This window comes from Molothrus ater, chromosome 4 (genome assembly GCF_012460135.2).
Source record: "Molothrus ater isolate BHLD 08-10-18 breed brown headed cowbird chromosome 4, BPBGC_Mater_1.1, whole genome shotgun sequence".
In the NCBI taxonomy this organism is placed as follows: Eukaryota; Metazoa; Chordata; class Aves; order Passeriformes; family Icteridae; genus Molothrus; species Molothrus ater.
Genome location: NC_050481.2, coordinates 37,616,073 through 37,636,075, shown reverse-complemented (window position 1 = coordinate 37,636,075; position 20,003 = coordinate 37,616,073). Strand labels below are relative to the sequence as shown.

General features: G+C 37.6%; 1 protein-coding gene across 3 annotated transcripts in view; it reads left to right on the top strand.

Annotated features, from left to right (window-relative positions):
- VEGFC (vascular endothelial growth factor C) overlaps positions 1–20,003 on the top strand; it is a 191,712-nt gene that overhangs the window by 154,885 nt on the left and 16,824 nt on the right. For all 3 annotated transcript variants that reach the window (XM_054514659.1, XM_036382279.2, XM_036382277.2), the window contains exon 2: positions 19,221–19,434. In XM_054514659.1, the coding sequence (XP_054370634.1) occupies positions 19,221–19,434 (214 nt within the window). The remainder of the gene's footprint in view (positions 1–19,220; positions 19,435–20,003) is intronic.

Below are 20,003 nucleotides of genomic sequence, written 5' to 3'. Positions count from 1 at the left end.
CCATCAGTGGGAGTTGTTTGGTAGAGTTTTCATTCAGTAGTCGACATTAACACTTTTTTTCCAGCACATTGAATTGTGTGTCTATTCCTCCTCTCAGAGGTTTTTTGTACTAACTGTAGGGGTCAATAACATCTTGTTTTTTTAAATGACCTCCGTTTGCTAAACAAATATTAAGTTACCATCAGTCAATTGACTTGCTGGAAGAGAAACTGCATACACTTCTTATAAATGGTAGCCTGTAATGAGCCTGTATTGTTGTTCTCTAAAGCTCTTCTGCAGGCTTAGCCAAGGAAGTGGAATTGTAGTTCAAGATGCGAGGCTGGTGATCCTCACTGTTGATTAATGTTTCAATATCTTGCTGGTCAGTATCCTCAGCAGAACTGAGGCCCTGCTGATTTTTTTGTCTTAGGAAATGTTTTCTGTCAAGGCCTATTGTCAATCAAGAGAATCAACTGCACCTCTCAGCTAGGGTGCCTGTGTTCTGGTCCAGAGTGCATCCTGTGCCAAATGAAATAGAGTTAGGCAGTCTCAGGACTGCAATCTTTAGATATTCCTAGGGTAACTTTTAAAGGCAGTGGTTGGAGTACCAGTGCAGGATAGCTGTACGTATGTGGTTGTTTGCTCAGTTCCAGGTAATATTTTCAGTCTTCTGTTCTGGTCTTTAAACTCACTGTCTTAGATGAAATTTTATCCTTGTTTGGCTAGGATAAAACCTTTCCTCCCATTGCCTGCATACGTGATACTGATTGAACATGTTACTGCATAGACTTCTACAGGTTTTTCGTAATTTTAATTTGCAGCAGTACAGCTTCTCTCAAAGTAGCAGTGCTAATTTGAAAGTGCGACAGCTGACAGACAAACTTTGTGAGATTGTCTGTATGTACTTTTTAATTAATGTTTTGTTGCTGGAGTTGAGAGGGATGGACACAGATTTTAAAGAGAAGGAAAAAATTGTTGGAAGAAAACAAGCAAAATTTGGATGACAGACAGGAAAGTACTACCAGCAGATGGTCAAATCTGAGGAAGAACAACTCCAAAGCAAAACATAAATCTTCTGGTTTATAGACTGTCAGGGAAGAATTGCCTGCAGAGAGATGCAAACAGCATAGGAATCAATCAGGAGGAGACAGACCTCTGCATGCAGACCCATCAATAAGGCATTGTTGGAACAACTATGATGGATGGATGTAGGAAGACTGGCAGGGAAGAAGGGAATGGGGGTTTTCCTTTGCAAATAGAAGCAGTTTGAGTGGATGGGTTTCTTGTTGATCAGGATCAGAGGAGGGGCAGGTATGAGTGACATAATGGTGAGCCTATTTTAGGGATCACTTGCTTAGTGGGAATAGGACAATGTCATATATAAGCAGCTCTGAGACCCTTGTTGTTGGGATAGACTTTAGCCTCCCTCCTGCCTGCTGGAAGGGCCACACATAAAAGCAGCCCAGGATGTTTCTGGAGTCTGTCAAAAGGATGCTAATGAGGGTGCATTGTATCTGAGAGAGAGAGAGTCCTCACAAATTAAGATCTGGCCAAGAAGGCAATAATCAAAGACAGCCTTGGCTTGTAGCAACTTTGAATTACTGAAGCTCATGTGAGGAATTCAAGTAGCTGAGTATCATCCTGCCCTTGAAAAAAGCCAACTTGGGTTTGATTAGAGAACTGGTAAATGGATTTTTTTGGAGTTAGACTGTAAATGCCAAGAGTAAATCATGCTTGACAAATCTGATCACAGGTTTGTGGATGAGAGCCCTCTCCTGGGATTTGTCCTGTTTTACTACAGTCACAGATTCACATGTTATTCTGAGTTGGAAGGGATCCACAAGGATTGAGTCCAGCTCTTAAGTGAATGACCCATACAGGGATCAAACCCACAACCTTGGTGTTATTGTGCTCTAACCATGTTTTTATGTCTTTGAGAGTTACAGGAGAAGAGGGTATGTGCTGGTGAGACAGAGCACACCTTCATATGGTTTGTGTATAGCAGCAAACTGGAGGTGTGGAGGCAGTGAAGCTGATAGACTTCCTTGCAGGTTTGCCATTCAGATGGACTCAGGTACACTGGAAAAAACAACCGACTGGAATCTGATGAGATTCATAAAAACAAATGCAAGTCTTTAACCTGGGATGGAAGTGCTCCTTGCAGTGGTCGGGACTGAGGCTCAGTGGTTGGGAAGCAGCTCTGTGGGAAAGGACTTAGGGTTCCTGGTGGAAGCTGAACGCCAGCCATGCAGGCTGACCGTGTCCTGGGCTCCCTCAAGAGGAGTGTGGCCCTTAAATTGAGCCAAGTGGCTGTCCTCTACTTGACTGTTAAACCACATGTGGAATATTGTGCTTGGTTTTCAGCAAAAAGAAAAAGAAAACAAAACAGCAAGAAAGATGTTAATAAAATTGACTGAGTCCAGCAGTGGGCCACCAAGATGGGCTGAAACATCTGCCCTGTGAGAAGGGTCTGAGAGGACTGGACCAAATAATGGTCTTCCACTTACAGGTTACTTCAGCTATGGAACCAGGCTTTTCACTGTGGTGCTCAGGCTTAGAACAAGAGACAATTACCGTATTTTGAAGCAGGAGAGGCTTCCAAAGGATATAAGAAGGAAAATATATTTTCTATGGGAGATGATTAAGCAATACAACTAGTTTTGTAGAGACACTGTGAATTTTTTTGTCTTTGGAAGTTTGATTGGGATGTTGACTAGATGGCTATTGGGGACCTTTCCAGTCTGTTATTCTAGGAGGATTAGAAAATAACAAGTACTAGTTGGCCATAAGAAAAAAAAAAAAAAGAATATTCCCCCCCCCCCCCCCCCCAAAAAAAAACCCACCAAAACAACAAAAAACCTACACACATTCCCCCCTGCTGACAAGGCTCATAAATCTGGGAGACTTTTAAATTAAAACTATATTTCCAAGTTTTTACTTTCAAAAATACTACCATGTGACCCAGTAATATATCTAAATCATGAAAATCGGAGTCACTAATTTACCAGTGATAAATCTGAAGTCATGAAAGAACACACATATAACTATATGCCATTTATACCTTTGCTGGATTTGACTATATTGAATTGTCTTTTTAATTTTTATTTGAAAAAAACATAAGCCTCTTTTTAGAATAATGTGCCATATTTTCTGTCTGACAGTGCATTTTCTGACATCTGTTTCTATCTAGAATAGCTCATGCTTTCTGAAAACCAGATTAAGTATAAATCCTGAGGCAATCACTTCAAATATAATGGCAAATCAACATCTTTTTGATATAGTATACCTTCTGATTCAGGATATGATACCAAGTGTAACTTCTACCTTTTATTAGCAGGCTTTTGTCAGGAATATTGGTATGGTCAGTTAAAGACTGCTTCTGTTTGTTTTTCCCAGAAGTTCTTCAGCTTTAAATTTGGAGGTACTGCTAAATAGGTATAATTCTGCCTGCTAGCCTGTTTGCCTGACATGGCTATCCTAATGAATTCACATGGGGCTTCAGTGTGTACTGGCACTGGGCAAAAGCTCTAGGAACTGAAGACTTATTGCTTCCTTTTCCGTGTGTTTGCTGAAGTTTATGTATGATTTTGTTGTAATGTGATTACTATGTGCTTTTTGTACTAATTTTGTTCAGGGAGAGTATCATGAAATGTGCTGTTCATATAAGGAACGTCCATGTGCTCTTCAAAACTACCTTCAAGTGTGTTTAGCCCTGAGAAGGATCACTTAGCCTTACCCTAGAAAGGATGCTGAGTCTGGCAGCGCTGGAGTCTGTCTGTGGGCAGAATCAGTAAGCACAAATAGCTTTGACAGTCAGAGCTGGGAGACTTCAGTGCCTGTGTCATTTGGTCTTAAAGATGGTGGGGAGAAGTTTTAGGCAACTCATGTAAGGAATGCTCTAAGGAAATGTTGGCATTGAGCTCAGTTAGCCAGCCACATGTGGCTGCAGAGAACAGGGATCCATCCTTAAATGCTGAGTATTTGTTGGAAATCTGAAAAAGGCCAAGAATGGAAAGTACGTATCTGGACACTTCAGAGAATTATTTTCTGTTCTGAGTGCAGGCTGCAAAGTACCATGACTTAGTGCAGGCTTTACTGAAAGGAGGTCAAAATAAGACACACAAGAATTTCAATTCACAGAAAAGATGTAGTTTTGAGTTCCATTTAAAAACATGCACTTATTGGCTGGGTAACATTCACTTCGTTACCTTCCAAAATTTGGATTGTCCAGTTCTAATCCATACTTTCTATGTGTGCTTCTTGTTGCTTACAGAGAGGATAGTGAGTTAACATGGCTTTTATGTCAATTGCAGCAGTCTAGACTGTGAACTGCATCTCTGCTGGGTCACCCAGCCTCCCTTATTTGATGGGACAGAGCACCAAGATACTTAAGACTAAGAAGTCCTTTTGCAAAGCCCACAGGCTGATCTGTACCTCATCTGGAAATTAGCTGTGCTCTTTTCTGCAACTGTATATGCCAGGGCAAGAAGAGTAGGATGGTCAGGCTGGTGCTGGAGGCCTCAGAAGTTAGCTACTGTTTCTGCATATGACGCTAGCACCTGGTGACTGTAGCAGCGTCCTAAACTTACCGAGTTTGCATCCCTTTTTTGTCAGTGGGAGTTAAGTGCTCTTTTGCATTTAAAGTAAATATCTGATAAAATCTTCTGACTAGCATGTGCCTTTCAAGCATGACAAATACCAGTTTGTATGTCATTTGGCAGTGACTGCTTCCAGCTCTGTTGGAACATAAGGTAACCTTGAAAGTGGATGCCATTAAATAGTATTCTTATCGCTCCTATAGTGATGTCACAGAAACTGCAAACCTTGAGCAGCAATTATATATTTGCTGCTGCTTGCAGCTCACTAGAGACTTTTTAACTAAATGATTATGCTTTACCCAGTGTGTCACTTTAGTTTATGCTTCTGATTCTCATGTAAGCAATTCTTCATCTTTTATCTGCTGCTCAAGAAATTTTGTTCAAATTACAGTAAAATGCTTTGAAAAGCATGTTGGAGTATTGGCCTCTCTTAAGACAAAAATCAGGGAACTCAGTTTCTCAGTCTGTGGCTCACCGTTGACATGCTGCTCAGAAGTCAGAAGTTAATATTTAGAATTGAGGATAACACAAACATTTGTAGCTACCCAAAGACCCACGTGAGCTAAAGACCATGGGTCTGGGTAGAAGCAAAGTCTATAGATTTAAAAATCTAAATGTTTAACATAATAAAAGTATTGAGTGCTAACCAGCTCATCTTTCTAATCAAAAGGAAAAAAAAATTAAATTTTTCTTGACAATGCATTAAGGAGGCATGTATTTCTCTAACATAAGATTTTATTTTTCTACATCTCTATCAAAAGTGTCATGCTGCAAAAATGGAGACAACATCAGTGACAACATGAGTATAAATAGCATGACCCGAGGTAGGATTGCAAGTGTGAGGGAGTTCAGAGGGTGTGAGACAGTCAGGTAAGGGTTCCCTATGGTAAGACCAGTGAGTGCTTGGCTTTCTATCTGGACAGCTTTGCTTGAGTTATTTTTGGTATTTTGCTTGAAGTGTTTGCAATGACAGAGGCTAAGTTTGTGATGTATAAAGTCTTCCAGAATTAATGCTTTTTTCTTAAATCCAGCAGACAGAATCCAGGGGTCAGAGAGCTTGAGGTAGCTACATTTCCACAAAAACCTTGCATGGGGAGGGATATGGAGAAAATCCCATTTCCTAATAAAATTTTATTTGGTAAATACACAAATGTAACAGGGATTTAACATGTGTCAATAAATTTGATTAGACTAAACTGTAGACTTCTGAAGCTGCTTGACTTTGTTATGATATGAGATGCATGGGGAAGTTACTGAGCTGTAAATTATATGTGCTGTCCTGTAGTTTCACTGATCTTTTTTCACTTTCCAGGGTTGTTCATATGCCAGGCTTTACTGTGGGAGGTGTTAGGAGTTAATCAAGGTTTTGGCAAGGGTCGCACCAGAGGTATCTCATGTTCATGGCATTTCTCAAGGAAGAAAGGCTCTATCTAGCTGAGCTTTGTGGATTGTAGTAGAGAGCAAACTTGAGCCCTCAGGCCCCTTAGTTATGGGTCCACCCAATGTCAGTGCTGCCCAGAGCATTTTGTCAGTACTCTCAGCTCCTGTTTAATGTCTCCGAGACATAATTACTGTTTTTGTTGCTTTGGAGGGTCCATCAGTTCAGAGAAAACTTGGTTTTTTGGGGGGTTTTGAGTGTATTTTTGATTTTAAATTGTCAAAGTATGTGCTTCAGCCCCTTAGAAAGGTTTTTGTGTAGTGTGATACTGCAGGTTGCATGCTCCAGGAGGTGAGAAAAAGGGTTTTTTGTTGCTAGAGCAGCTGGGATGTTCTGGGGACAAGCTCATGGTGTTTTGTTTTGTGCTGTTAGAATCAGGCGCTGGAGTGAACTGTCTTGTCGGCTGTGTCTGGGTTTCCTCATGTGTTCAGTTTGGATGAGGAAGAGACCAACAGGCCTGACTGACAACATAGAAACACCCTTGTCTTTCAGTTGTACAGCTGGTCTGATAAAAAATGATGGCATGCACTTTGTCTAGATTGTAGTGTTTGCATAATGATGGAAAAATGTTTCATGGACATATGTTGTGGGGTAAACTAGGAAAACTGCAAAGCAACCTGATGTAAACAAGTAAAAAAATGGAATTGGGAATTAATAATACAAACATGCTGTGGCAAGCAAAAATGTTTAGAGAAGTCAACAAAAGCTATTATGGACATTGGTAAGATCATGTAAAAATCACCAGATTGCTTTAATAAGGACCTGAAATGTAACCGAGTAGGAAACATACTTTCTTTGTGTTTTAGCAGAATGGCTGATATAGTAGTTATGTCAGTAGGTTTAGAAAGCAAATTAGAATGTTTGAAATGAAAATTATAGCAGCAGTAAGACAAAGATGGGCTTCCAGGTAACTATTATTTAAAGTCCAATAGTGTTGACTGTGGAAGATCCAAAAAAAGAAAAGGATTAAAAACAGAAACTGCATTTTAGGGCTTTGGAATGGTAAAAGTCTTAAAAAACTCAACATGATATTTAGGGCTAGTAAAAGTACAGATACTGTAACTGTAGGCACTGAAGCATATTACACACAGCGATGTATAGATGCAGTAGTTAAGCTAGGAGGCTGAATCCTGTAATCCTCACTAAACAAAAATCCCATTGAAGTCAGTAGAAGATTTGCGTGAACAAGGAATGTATAACCAGGCAATTAGAGACAAAGTTGCAGCCTGACCTTGACTGGGCCTTTGTGCCTGTGATTAGCTGTACCCAGAGCATCTGGGCACATTTGTTTAAAGGCACAGTCAATTTCAATGACAGCTCAAAAAAGAAATACAATTATGCCATAGTTTAAGTTCTAATGGATCCAAATGACGAATGCAAATAATTGCAAAGAGACATATTAAGGCAACACTTCTGTAATCTAAGTCTTTTGAAACAGCAAGTTCTGTGTTCTTTGTTCCTTTCCTTCTCAGGAAAAACAGGAATTTAATAGATACCGTTCAAGTTTTGGCACTTATAATTGAGAGGCAGCTATTTGACGTTTCTTAAATGTAAGAGAGCATGGGAGATTATTGTGTGATGTGAGGTATCAGAAATAGCCTCTAGTTAAATTAATAAAAATATCTAATAGCATTTGCCATACATGTTTATAAGGTTAAATTAGTAATTGCTCTCCAAATTGTTTTAGAACTATTTCAGTATGAAACAAAATGTCCTTAAAATTAATCCATTTAAATTTTTCCTTCTTTTGCAATCCTAGTTCAAATAAATTTGAAAATCAACAAAGCACTTTCTTTTGAAGCAAAATTTAATTCAGAAATGTCATTCTCACTGCCAGTTACTCTAATGAGACATGTGTTCTTGTGTCTGAATCTACTTTGTTTGAAAAGAGCTGCTCTTAAAGCATTGAGGAAATTGCAGTTCTCAGTAAAAGAAATGTTTGAAACATACAAGAACAAACAGAAATTGTTTCATGGTCTAGTCCTGTAAATGGTGACCTCAGTGACTACAATGGGCTCTTGGTATTACTAAGTGTGTGTCCAAAATTCCAGTGTCCAGGACTGCAATCCTGTAAATATACGTGTATGCTTTGTGGTACGTGCCATAAGCAATTGGGGAAAAAAGTCAAAGGAATTCTTCCACTGCATTATTTTTGTGTGCACATAATTCCATCATGGTTTTATATGAAAACCATTATAAGTAATCTCTCCAGATTGTCTTTAGGAAATAGTTTCATATGCTTTGAAAAGCAATTCCTGAAAGGTTGCCAGTAGTGCTGGAGAATTTGAAATTTCTCTATGCACAAGTTCTCCTGCTTGACACTTTTTCCTGCTAAAATCTAAGAAAACCTCTAGAACCTTTGATTTTGAAGACAATGAAAATTATAGGATTTTTTTTTTCAGAAAGCTGAGAGCCTTTTGTTGGTTTTTTTTTCCTACTTTTTGTATCAGAATCTGTCAACTCAAGATGTGCACCTTTACTGCTGAAGAATAAAATCTCAGGGTGGTCCAAGCTGGAGACTAGGTGTTACACAGTCATAGTAGTAACCCACTTTTACTCCCTTACCTCTTCTCCCATTCCTGTTTTCATGTCACAAATCTGACTGGGTTTCTTTAGGTAAAGTTCTTCTCTTCAAGACTCTGTGACCAAGTAACTAAAAAATGCAATGTCACAAACGCATTCTTTTTAATTAAAAAATTGTTTACTTCTAAGAGCAGATAAAAAGATGAACCTTAGTAAATATTTCAGTATAACAGTAGGGTTTATGCCTATGCTTAGCTTAATTTTAAACATATTCACTTACATCTTCTCACAGACCTGGAATAACAAGAGCCTCTTTCTCCCTGTCTCCTGCTCTCTGTATGCTTCCTTTTAATATAAATAATCCATATTAATCTATTTTTCATTGGTTTCTGGGCCTGGATAAGAATGGAGGCAGCTCAGCAAGATGGTATATAGGACAAGTTTCAGCTAATGGCAATTATGATGGATTTCAGGATGCAATATTGTATCTTCCACCAGGGGTTATATGTCTTGCCATTCAATGGAAGTTGATTCCTCAGGGCATACTTCTTGCAATAACTTCATTCTGGAGTCAAGCCTCATTCAAAAACTCTTCTGATAGCATACTGTGTTCAGCATTGGATTACTCTATGTCCTGTCAGTGTAAATTAGGATCTGTTTTAATACTGCTGATGTTCCCTGATCCTTTTTAAGTAACATTGCTGTACAATACGCTATTCAGAATAATTTAAGCCAAAAATAATGGGCAACATACATTTCTCCTGATTTAGTTGCATGAAAGGGAATTGTGACCAAGTTTCAATTTAATTCTTGGATTTGCCATTCTCAGGTTTCATTTGCCTTTCCCTATCTCTCATGCCTTGCTGGCAAATCTCTTAATACCTGTCATGTTTTACATGGTACAGTAAGCTTTCTCCTTTAGTGATACAAAAGCATGATTTCTCTTCTTGTGATCAAAGACCCTTGTTATTTCTTATTTTTATTTTTTCTCCCCCATCATTCAGAACAGGTGTGACAGCTCCACAGGACTACTGATTTTCTCTGTAGTTTGCAATGAAGTTTGCCATTCAGGGAAAGCAAAAAAGGGAAAAAAGTATTATAGGCTCAATATCTAAACAAATGGGTTTGTCTCTGCATCATTTTCTGTAACAGGTGTCAAATTGTAGTCCAAAGGATATTTCACACAGAATTCAGGGTAGAACAAATTTCCAACACAAATTATCAGGTTAGACACAAGCAGGTTGTGGGTAGCTGGTCCTCTGAACTGTATAACTACTTTGGCTAAAAAAATTCAGATGTTCTCTTTCTTTTTGTCTGGATTAGCAAAGATCCTTTTCATAAAATATTTAAGTAATAGCTTGATAACAAAAATAAAAGCTTCTTCTGGTACTTTTTTATTAATGAAATCTCACAATTTAATACCTTTGTTTCCAAAACCTGACAGATATGCTAGTCTGGTGTGTTGCTTTGGCTTATTAAATAGACTTGTGTCAAATTAACTGAAAAAAACATGATGCTAAATAGCATAAACCAGTAATATACTTGGAAACCCTAAATAAAATAAAATGCACAGGTTTCTGAGCCCCTTTATTTGTTTCCTCTTTCATATATACAAAACCTGTTTGTAATAATTTAAAACCAAGACTTTTAAAATAGAATTATTGTGTTATTACTTCCTCACTTTTCTTTAGTTTTTTGTTGAATTTTAAGTAGTGTTGTGTTTATGGTTGGAATATTTTTTTAAATAGTGACAGAGTAGGTGGTCTTGTAATTAATATTTCTGTACAGATCTGTAAACTGTGCAAGATTTGTTTAACAAAACAGAAATCATGTTCTTTTAGATTAAGACATTTGTTTAGGAATAAAGTTCAAGTTTGCCTTTGAAATTCAATGATGTAGTTTCGTGGTCTGTGAAATTATTTGTTTTATGAACCATTTTAAAAGTATAACTAATTCAAGAAATTTCTGTGACCTGTTACTAAATATTTAGACCATGGATTAATTATATTTTCTCAGTGTTTCAAATAGTGATTCTAAAAACTTGGTGAAAAGGCAAGTTACTTAGTAGTGAGAGAAATTATTCAACAAGACATGGTGTGTTCATGTAATCTTTCCCTCCTATAAATGACTGCTTTTTCAAAAACTCAAGAATAAGCAAAGGTGTTGAATTGAAAACTAAATAGTCTCATCACAGTGAGAACCTATTTGTTCAGCATAACTCAGAAATGTTCTTACAAATGTGCAATTTATTATTCCTGCCCTTAGTGAAACCTTCATTTATGAATGATTGACCTGCAGAATAGAAAACATGATGTAAAAACTACCTACTGCCTTCTTGATGCCAGTCCCTTGAAACGCAGCCAGAGCTCCTACTCACTGACTAATTGGTATCTGGGATGTACTCATGTAGAGCAGGTACTGTGCTCAGGCAATGTCTCAGAATGTGCTGGCATTCAAATTAAAATTAATTTTAATTCATTTAAAATGAATTTACCCCTTACCTCTCCACTTAGTAACTCTCCATTTGATACTGAGAAAGTTTTTAATTCTCACTGCCAGTGTTGCACTTGCTCAAGATTGCAGCTCATTGCATTGCTACCACGTTGATAATTTTCTTCAAAAAAGGACTCTATGTTTGTATGTTTTTTTTGACAAAGCTAATGATAGTTGTTCATAAAAGCAATACTAATGAAAGCTAAGCAAAGACTGAGAATAAGCAACCTTTGAAAGGCCTGATATTTTATTTTGTTGTACTGATTTTGATGGAATACATGTGACTACCGAAAGGAAAACAAGAGATTACAGAGTATTTTGAAAAAACAGCAATATTCAGACCATATTAAATAAAAAGCTTAACTGGCATTTTATCTTTTTCTGAGAGAGTAAGGTATTTTAATGAGGAAGATTTCTAGCAGGAGTGCAAGTTTTTCTTTTCAGAATTGTGTGCTTTGCTTCTCTCAGTGTTAGTTAAAAGTTGCTTAAAAGCATTCAAAATGAACATATTGTTTTTATAATGTGTCAAATTCTACAGAGCTGCCATGTGACAGCCACCCAGATGTCTTGTAGAGGCAGTGCACGCAATCAGCACCAGAACCTTGCTGGGTTGCAGAGCGTGCATTGCAGAGGATGCTGGCATTCTCATTCCTTTAGCTGTCTCCTTCCTGGCAGGGGTCTGTGCCTGTTCATCACCTTGATGTCCCAGCAATCATCACAGTGCTGTCCTTTATCTTCCCTTTACAAAAGTTTTTTACTTGCAAAGGGCTTCCCCTTTCTTCTGGTCGTGCGTCTGGTCGTGCGTGGCGCTGCACACATTTGTCACCACTAGTCACTGGAGCTGCTGATGACCAAGAGAATAACACACAAATCTCATCTGGTACAGATTGCACTGCCTGATGTCGCCAAGATTTAATCAGATGTAAGCCTTTCAGCAGCAATAATCCAAATCCTTATTGATTCCAAATCTATCTGTAATGCTAGCTGGAAGCTTCAATACAAGCCTTAGAATCAATTAAACAATCCAGATGAAGCTGCACTTAGACAGCAAAGGGTTATCCCACATATTTGCAGCCTTTGACCTTTTTTGAAAGATCAGGGCAAAGTGTGTGAGAACAAAACCTTTCCTGTTACTATAATCTAGTTGTGAAATTTCTTCCAAAAAAAGAGTCTTGCTAAGGTGCCACAAATCCTTGTTCTGAAAACTGCTCTCTGTTATAGTCAGGAATGGTATTGATTACCCAAGTTTGTAGAAACCTGTGAGAGCAAGCTGTCCAGAATGAGTTTCTAAAGCAATCAGGCAGCAGCCTACAGAGCTGCTCTAGAAAGCAACTAGATTTTTTTTTTCTTTTCTCTCTGCTTCCCAGGGAACTCAGATTAAAAAAAGGGTATTGTCATAAGTAATTCCCATTGAATATGTGAAAGTACCTGCATTTTTTTAGTGAAGGTTGAGAACCACTGAGGAATGCAGGTACTTGAAGAATAAGTACCAGCCAAGAAGCATGTTTCAGAGCCTCAGCAGCAGCTAAATGTTTGACTAAAGGACTTAATGTAAGAACCTTTGTGCAAATCTATAAACTTAGATATTGTTCCGGCGTTGTCTAAGAATATCTAAATAAAATATTGCCCTAAAAATGCTGCCATGCATAAAAATTTAATTTCCCTTAATATGGAAATTTTGCATTACCGATTACCTTAGCCTAAATACTTGTACTTATGAACTGGTGGAGCAATAATAAGTAGTGTAAGTCTAGGATGATTTTCTAGCAGTTTATGATCTTCCTCTCAAAAAAAAGGTCAAAACAAGAGAAAAAATACGTGATATATAATATAGAAGTGACATTTCTGTAGTCCTAAGTTTATCCTTACAGCCAATGTCTTTTTTTTCCTTCTTAGCAAATTCTTTTGAATTTCTTCTTAAACTCATTTATTTTTCCTTGCCTATCTACTTTGTACATTCCTCACTCCTCCCATTTATTTGTTTTCTTTCCCTAATGTTATTCCTAGTATTTAAAATGTCATAGTGAATAGAAGTCACTTAAAGCAAAATATAGGTCAGACTGATTTGTTTATTTATTTATTTTCTACTTTGATTCTTACTTTTTATGTTTGTCTGATGTGCTTTGTAAGCTCTTTGGAGCAGAGACTGATTCTAATCTCTCTGCTGTTGTCATGATGTTTTGATTTAGTTCATATTAATTGCAGTGGTCTTTCTACTTATTTTTACTTATCATGTCACATCTATTTCAAGTGATGTGAAAAAAAATTTATGTTCACTGTGACTGTTTGGCTTCTGTAAGGCTCTGTTTTGTTACTGTATTGAATGGTAACTTAAAAGTTCTCAACTACAGTCATCCAAGTTTGCTGGTGACAAATGGGTGCATGGGAGATCAAAATCAGGGCTTTTCTAGTAAGACCATAGAAGTGGGCATAAAAGTTGAATTTAATTCTTAACTATAGCTACAATTTTTAATTAAAATATTTTCTTTTTTTTTATTGGCATCAGTTTCTAAAAATACTAGCATTGAAATATATGAAAATTGCAATAAATTATTATGCAAGTGAAGTGTTATAAATACTTCTGCAATATTTCCATTTGCTTACAAGTAATTTCAACATTCAGATTTAAGTACTTGATTTTAACCCATTTCAGTCAATTAATAAATACAGAATATAAGCATCTTAAAACAGAGGGGTTTATAGACAGCATTTTCCTATTCAGAATTGTCCACAAAATCCTTGAAAATGAAATGAGCTGACAACTGTAGTCAGCACAGAAACATAAGGTACCATTATAGCATATTGCACCATCAATTATGTGTCAAGCATGCTGCCAAATATTAAGTGTTCTGACCTTTGTTATTAATAATAGAGGCAAGCACTGGGGACATATGAAAGATAAGTAATGTAATGCATGGAAAATCTGTTATACATTTGACTTTGTTAATGGATATAGAGCCTATTTGGTATCCTGCCCTTTCCCTTGCAAGCTGTAATTTTATGAAAAACTGGGCATACCATGTAATGGAAAGTCATGTTGTGGAAAATATACTTGGATATAACGAAATATTCTGAAGTTAAATAATAGCAAGAGAGCACTTGTCATCAAGCTTTGCACCTTTATTTATATGTATTTGTCACTTCTCCTGTTCTTCATAAAAAATGTGAAATTATTGAAATGGAGAAGGGTAACTTTATTGTATTCTCCATTCACACTTGTATTTTTAGGTTGTTATTTTGCTTAATATCACCTATCATCTTGTACAGTTTGGCTAGTCAAAGGTTTAATCAGTGTCTTTCTCTAGAATACACTTTCTATCTAGCATTTTCAGATGTTCATACAGGACAACACTGATGATAATAGGTAAAAATGACAAAAAAATAGTAGAATGGTCAATCAGAGAGGATAAACACTTTTGAAGGGAGTGCTGGTGGTTAAAAAAAAAAAGTTCAAACCCCAATTCCTGAACTGACTTGAAAATGCCAAGAATATAGAAAAGCATGGGATAGAGAAAACTCCTTCTGTGTAATCACTCTTGGCTCTATTTCCTGCTTCCTTCTTAATGTCGAACTCAGACTCCAGAGTGCATTACCAGTAAAACATTAAGCAGTTGGTCCACGATTTCATCAGGACTGCTCTTTAATTATATGAAAACCAACTGTTTGTTTAAATTTATCAAAAAGCATTCTTCAGTCCTAAAAGTCATAGAATCTCTCTTATTACAACCTGTGCTAATGTTCTATTAATGTTCCTTTTTTTTCCTCCCTTTGAACTTAACATTTGGGAATAACTAGCTTGGTGACCGTAATTGCAGCTACAAGCCATATTTCTTTCTGAACTTTACTAATCTGCACGTGCATAAGAAGAATGAAAAATTAGAGCTCCTCTAATCTCTAGTACATTTTTGTTGATTTTACTTTCTTTGTGTCATCATATATTCTAAATGTGTTTAAGTCTCAAAATTGTTTTGCAATGAAAATCCAGTGTCCTACACTACAAGCCAATGCAGAGTTAAGAAAGAGCAAAGACAGTATTTTTTTGTGAAATTACTGAAATGTGCACAAAATCAAAAATGTTGCAAGACTACTATTATATTTACAGAAGGAGATTCATTCTTCCCTTAAAAAGTAGAAAACTCTTTCTAACAATCCTTAATGATCTGATGCTTATCCTATATGCAGGACACACTCTTGTAATCATCCAGAACTTAAGATTTCATTTGATGTTCATGTCAACAAGATGTTTGGCTGTTCTACAAAATTAAATCACAAGTTCCTTAAGCAAATGTTCCTCTAAACAGTTTTTGACAGATGAGAGTAATATGAGAGTAATTTGCTGCAGTTAAAAAATACATAGATGTATAGGAAGAGATTGTTGATCTGTATCTCAAGGTAACACTGTAAGCATATTGAAAAAGCAACATTTCAAGGGTTTTTTTTTGTTGTTTTTTGGGGGTTTTGTTTGTTTGTTTGTTTTTGAGTTTTGTTTGTTTGGTTTGGTTTGGTTTTTTGGGTTATTTTTCTTTGTGGGGTTTTTTTGTTGTTTTTTTTTTTTTGCTCCCTAACTCTGGGCACTAAATACAGTGTATTTAGTACATACATATGAATTTCCTTCTCCTTTTCTTACTAAATTGGAAGAGGGGAGAGAACAACAGGCTTCTAGTGATCAGATTGTTTTTCCACAGTATAAATTTGAATTGAAGCCATCTTTACAAGCAAATTAAGCTAAGCAGAAGATAATTTTTTAAAAGTAATTTATATATCTGCTCCAGAAATTGTTTTCCTTATGTTTATATCAAGGGAGTACTCAGAGAATCACAGAATAAGCTGAGCTGGAAGGGACCCATCAGGATCATTGAAGTACAGCTCCTGGCTCTGCACACAGCAGCCCTGAGAGTAACACCATGTACCTGAGAGTATTGTCCAAACACTCCTTGAATTCAGACAGGCTTAGTGCTGTGACCACTTCCCTGGGCAGCCTGTTCCAGTGCCCAAGTACTCTCTGGATGAAGAAGCTTTCCCTGAGGTCCAAAGTGAACCTTCCCCAACTCAGCTTCATGCCATTTCTTGAAATCCTGTCCTGGTTTTGTGATGAGATCAATGTCTGCCCCTCTGCTTCCCCTTGAGAGGATGCTGAAGACCACAATGATGTCTCCCCTCAGTCTCCTTTAGACTGAACAAACCAAGTGTTCTCAATAACTTCAGACCCTTCACCAGACTTGTAACCCTCCTTTGGATGCTCTCTAATAGCTTGATTTTTTTTTTTTAATTTTTTTTATATGAGGCACCCAAAACTTCACACAATATTCAAGGTGACACTGCCCTGGTGCAGAGCAGAGCAGGTCAATCCCCTCCCTTGCCTGGCTGGTGATGCTTTGCCTGACGTCCCCCAGGACAGGGTTGGCCTGCCAGGGCACTGCTGGCTCAACTTGACATCAACCAGGACCTCCAGGTTCCTTTCCAGAGTGCTGCTCTCCAGGCTCTCCTTCCTTAATCTATACACACAACCAGGACTGCCTTGTCTCGGGTTGTAGGCACATGGCACTAGGGCCTGTGGAATATCCAGGGTAAAATAAAACTTTATTATATTTGATACAATGCTTAATTAAAGCCATTAATTTCTTCATATTTTGAATTTTATTCATACATATTTAATATATGTATTAAAAATTTTGTGTCCAGCTGAAAAGACACGACTTGATTGCCTGACCAAAGGGGAATTAGTCAGCATGCATTATTTCTAATAATTTCACTTTCCTGCTTTATGATTGACTTCTTATCAACAAAGTAATACTGAGTTTCATTATTTATTTTCCTGATGCTCTAGGCTGCACTCTGAATATCTGCAACATCAGCAGCCAATGTGATGTTTTGTCTACTGTGGGCTGTGCATGCTTTCAAGGATTCATCAGAGGTGGCAAAGCTTTGGTTGAATTCTCTTTCCATGTTACCCCCATGATCTTCTAGGACTTCCTAGGATCAACTAGTGGATGGCTAACCACAGGTTTTATTCCTCTGCCTTTTACATAATAGCCTGGCTTCCAGCCTTGTGACAGGATATCCACGCTGTGCCATGCCCATTCCCATCACGTGGCAGACGCGCATCTGCAACGCTGGCATTGTGCTGGTGCAGCAACTTGCTTCCCATTACTCAAGGGCCATATGCTGCAGCACCCTCAGGAAACAGTTTGGCAGGAGTGAGAGGCTGCTCAAACCCTGCACTCCTCACCTCTCAGGGGGTGCAAGCAGCGAGTCGCCAAATTAGGTGTTTGTTAAGCTTGGATTTTTGTTTGTGACCCACTGATTGAGACCTTGAGTGGCATCCTGCAAGGAGAGCAGGGGTGATGGGAAGTAAAATTCTCTGTGTTACCATTAAATTTGAACTCAAAGCTCTCAGAAACTGCTTGATGCATGGCTTGGGTCAGGGATGGCCTTTCCTGTGGTGACAAGGAAAGAGATGAAGGCCTGCATGGGCACATTTCTGAGACAATGGCTTGGTTATTGAAACCTCCCAGGACAGTCGTCTGCAAGGACACTATGGTTAGTGAGGCTTAAGTGAAAACATTTTTTGAACTTCATAACACCTTATGTCAAATTAAATGAATTTAGATTGGTAATAGAATAGTAGAGTCACAGAATGGCCTGAGTTGGAAGGGACCTTAAAGATCATCTAACTTTTGGTCCCCTGCCATGGACAGGTACATCTTTCACTACACCAGGTTGCTCAGAGTTACATCCAGCCTGCCCTTGAACAATTCCAGGGATTGAACATTTACAGGTTCTCTGGGTGACCTGGTACAGTGCCTCATCCTCTTCACAGTTCTGTATATAACTGTGTTTAGAGAAATGAGTTCTGTGAATTTGCCTTATCCTGAGGTGTTTCTGCTGTGTTTGACACCAGATAAGGGAGTAGATGAAACTATACACCATTTTATACCCTTGAAGTTGTCCATGAGACAAGGAGCAGTTTTGATTCAGCTGGGCTAGTTCTGAGCTACCTGTTTTACTTGTGTAATGTTCAAAATCATTGAACTGAAAAAGTTTATTTTTTGTTAGTGGCAGAGTCGGATAAGAAATTGTAAATTTCAGTTCATATAGCTTTGTTTTTCTGCATTTGGACATTTTGCACTCTTACAGGTTTTTTGAGTAGAGCAACAATTTTATAGTAAACTATAGAGAGTCTCCAGCGAGTTGATGGATTTTGTACTAGTGTACTCTGTATTTTGTGTCTCATACTGCCATCTAAGGGCCATGTAGGCTGAGAAGGTGGCTAAAGGTTCTTCAATTCCCTTCTTTCTCCATACTGGCCTTCCCTTTGAGAGGTCAGCAATCCATGGATGAGAAAGGTGGGCAGGGGATAAACACCAATCTTTTGATGGCCATGTTCTTCATCTAAGAGGAACAGAGGAATCTTCCTGATAAGCGATAAACTGGAATGTAAATCTCAGTCATTTAGAAAAGTACAGTTGCAATGAGTTTGTGTAAAGGCCACAGAATAAGAAAGCAGGATTACAGGATTTGAGGCTACTCCTGAAACAGAAAGGGAGTGTGAGGTTTAGACTCTTCAAGGTACCTAAATCCTCGTGTCCTACTGATTTAGGAAGTCATGCTTTATAATATAATTTGCTTATTAAGATTTTACCTAGAATGGTACTAAATAACATGATTTAGTTTCTTAGTTTCTTTGCTTAGTGTTTTGTTTTTTTGGGTTTGTTTTAACTGGTTTTGCATTTTTGGGCATTTTGATTTTCTGTGACTAAGGGATGAAATGGGAAAAAATTGGTGTTACTTTAGGAGTATATGATATTAAATAATATGAACATCATTTAAGTATTTGGGGGTTCAAGCAATCAAAATTTCATCACAAAAACTTACCTTTCCAGGATAAAAATGCTATATATATATATATATATATATGTATAAAATCTGCAAACTGTGTTTGTGTAGGCTTAATTGTGTAGGCTCCTTTCTCACACAGATAGTTTGAACTACAAGAGTGATAAAGAAGTGATGGAAGAAGCAAAACATTTCATTGTTTGTCAATATAGTAATGCTGGCATTGACTGACAGAAGCAGTTTTTATGATGAGGACCCCTTTACTTTACAATGCATGACTTGCTTTTCAGACTAGTTTCCAGCAAACCTTGTGTACCAGAGAAAGTAATTAATCCTGCATGTTACTTTGGCAGGCTCATGGAAGCAAAGACCTGGAAGAGCAATTGCGGTCCGTGTCCAGTGTGGATGAACTCATGACAGTACTTTACCCGGAATACTGGAAAATATTCAAATGTCAGTTGAGGAGAGGAGGTTGGCAACACAACAGGGAGCACTCCAGCTTTGACACAAGATCAGATGATTCCCTGAAATTTGCTGCAGCACACTATAACGCAGAGATCCTGAAAAGTAAGTACAGGACGCAATCCACGTTCCAACACACAATGAATGAAATTCTGAAGGCTTTTCAGTTGTGTCAAAAACGCTTTAAAAGCTAAGCATTGTCAGTAAACCAACCTCAGCAGTTTGATAGGATGTGTTTTCTATAGTAGAAAATCTTTGATAGGTAGCCTTTCATAATGAAAGAAATCACTCTGCAGACATATTTTAGGTATGCCCATTGTATAAAAGTGCTTTCTTGGCTCCGTAGAGAAAGTGAACTGCTTGTCTTAAAGTATAAGGAATCCTACTTTGCAGAGGCTATAACAATTTTGCAGAAATCAAAGAGAATGCTAATAGTTGGGCTCATTGAACTATTTCTTCTCATTTTCTGCAATTGCATCACAGCTAGTAGTGCTTTCTTCTCTTATGCATTATGACTTTGGAATGCCAAATAATCCACTTGTAACTTTTTTATGTTACAAGAGGATAGTTGTAATGATGTTGTGCTAAAACAAGCAAAACAGTTTTCAAACCAATGTGTTTGAATACCTTTCAGTGTTTCAGATAGCTTGGATGAAATGTATTAGCTTACAGTT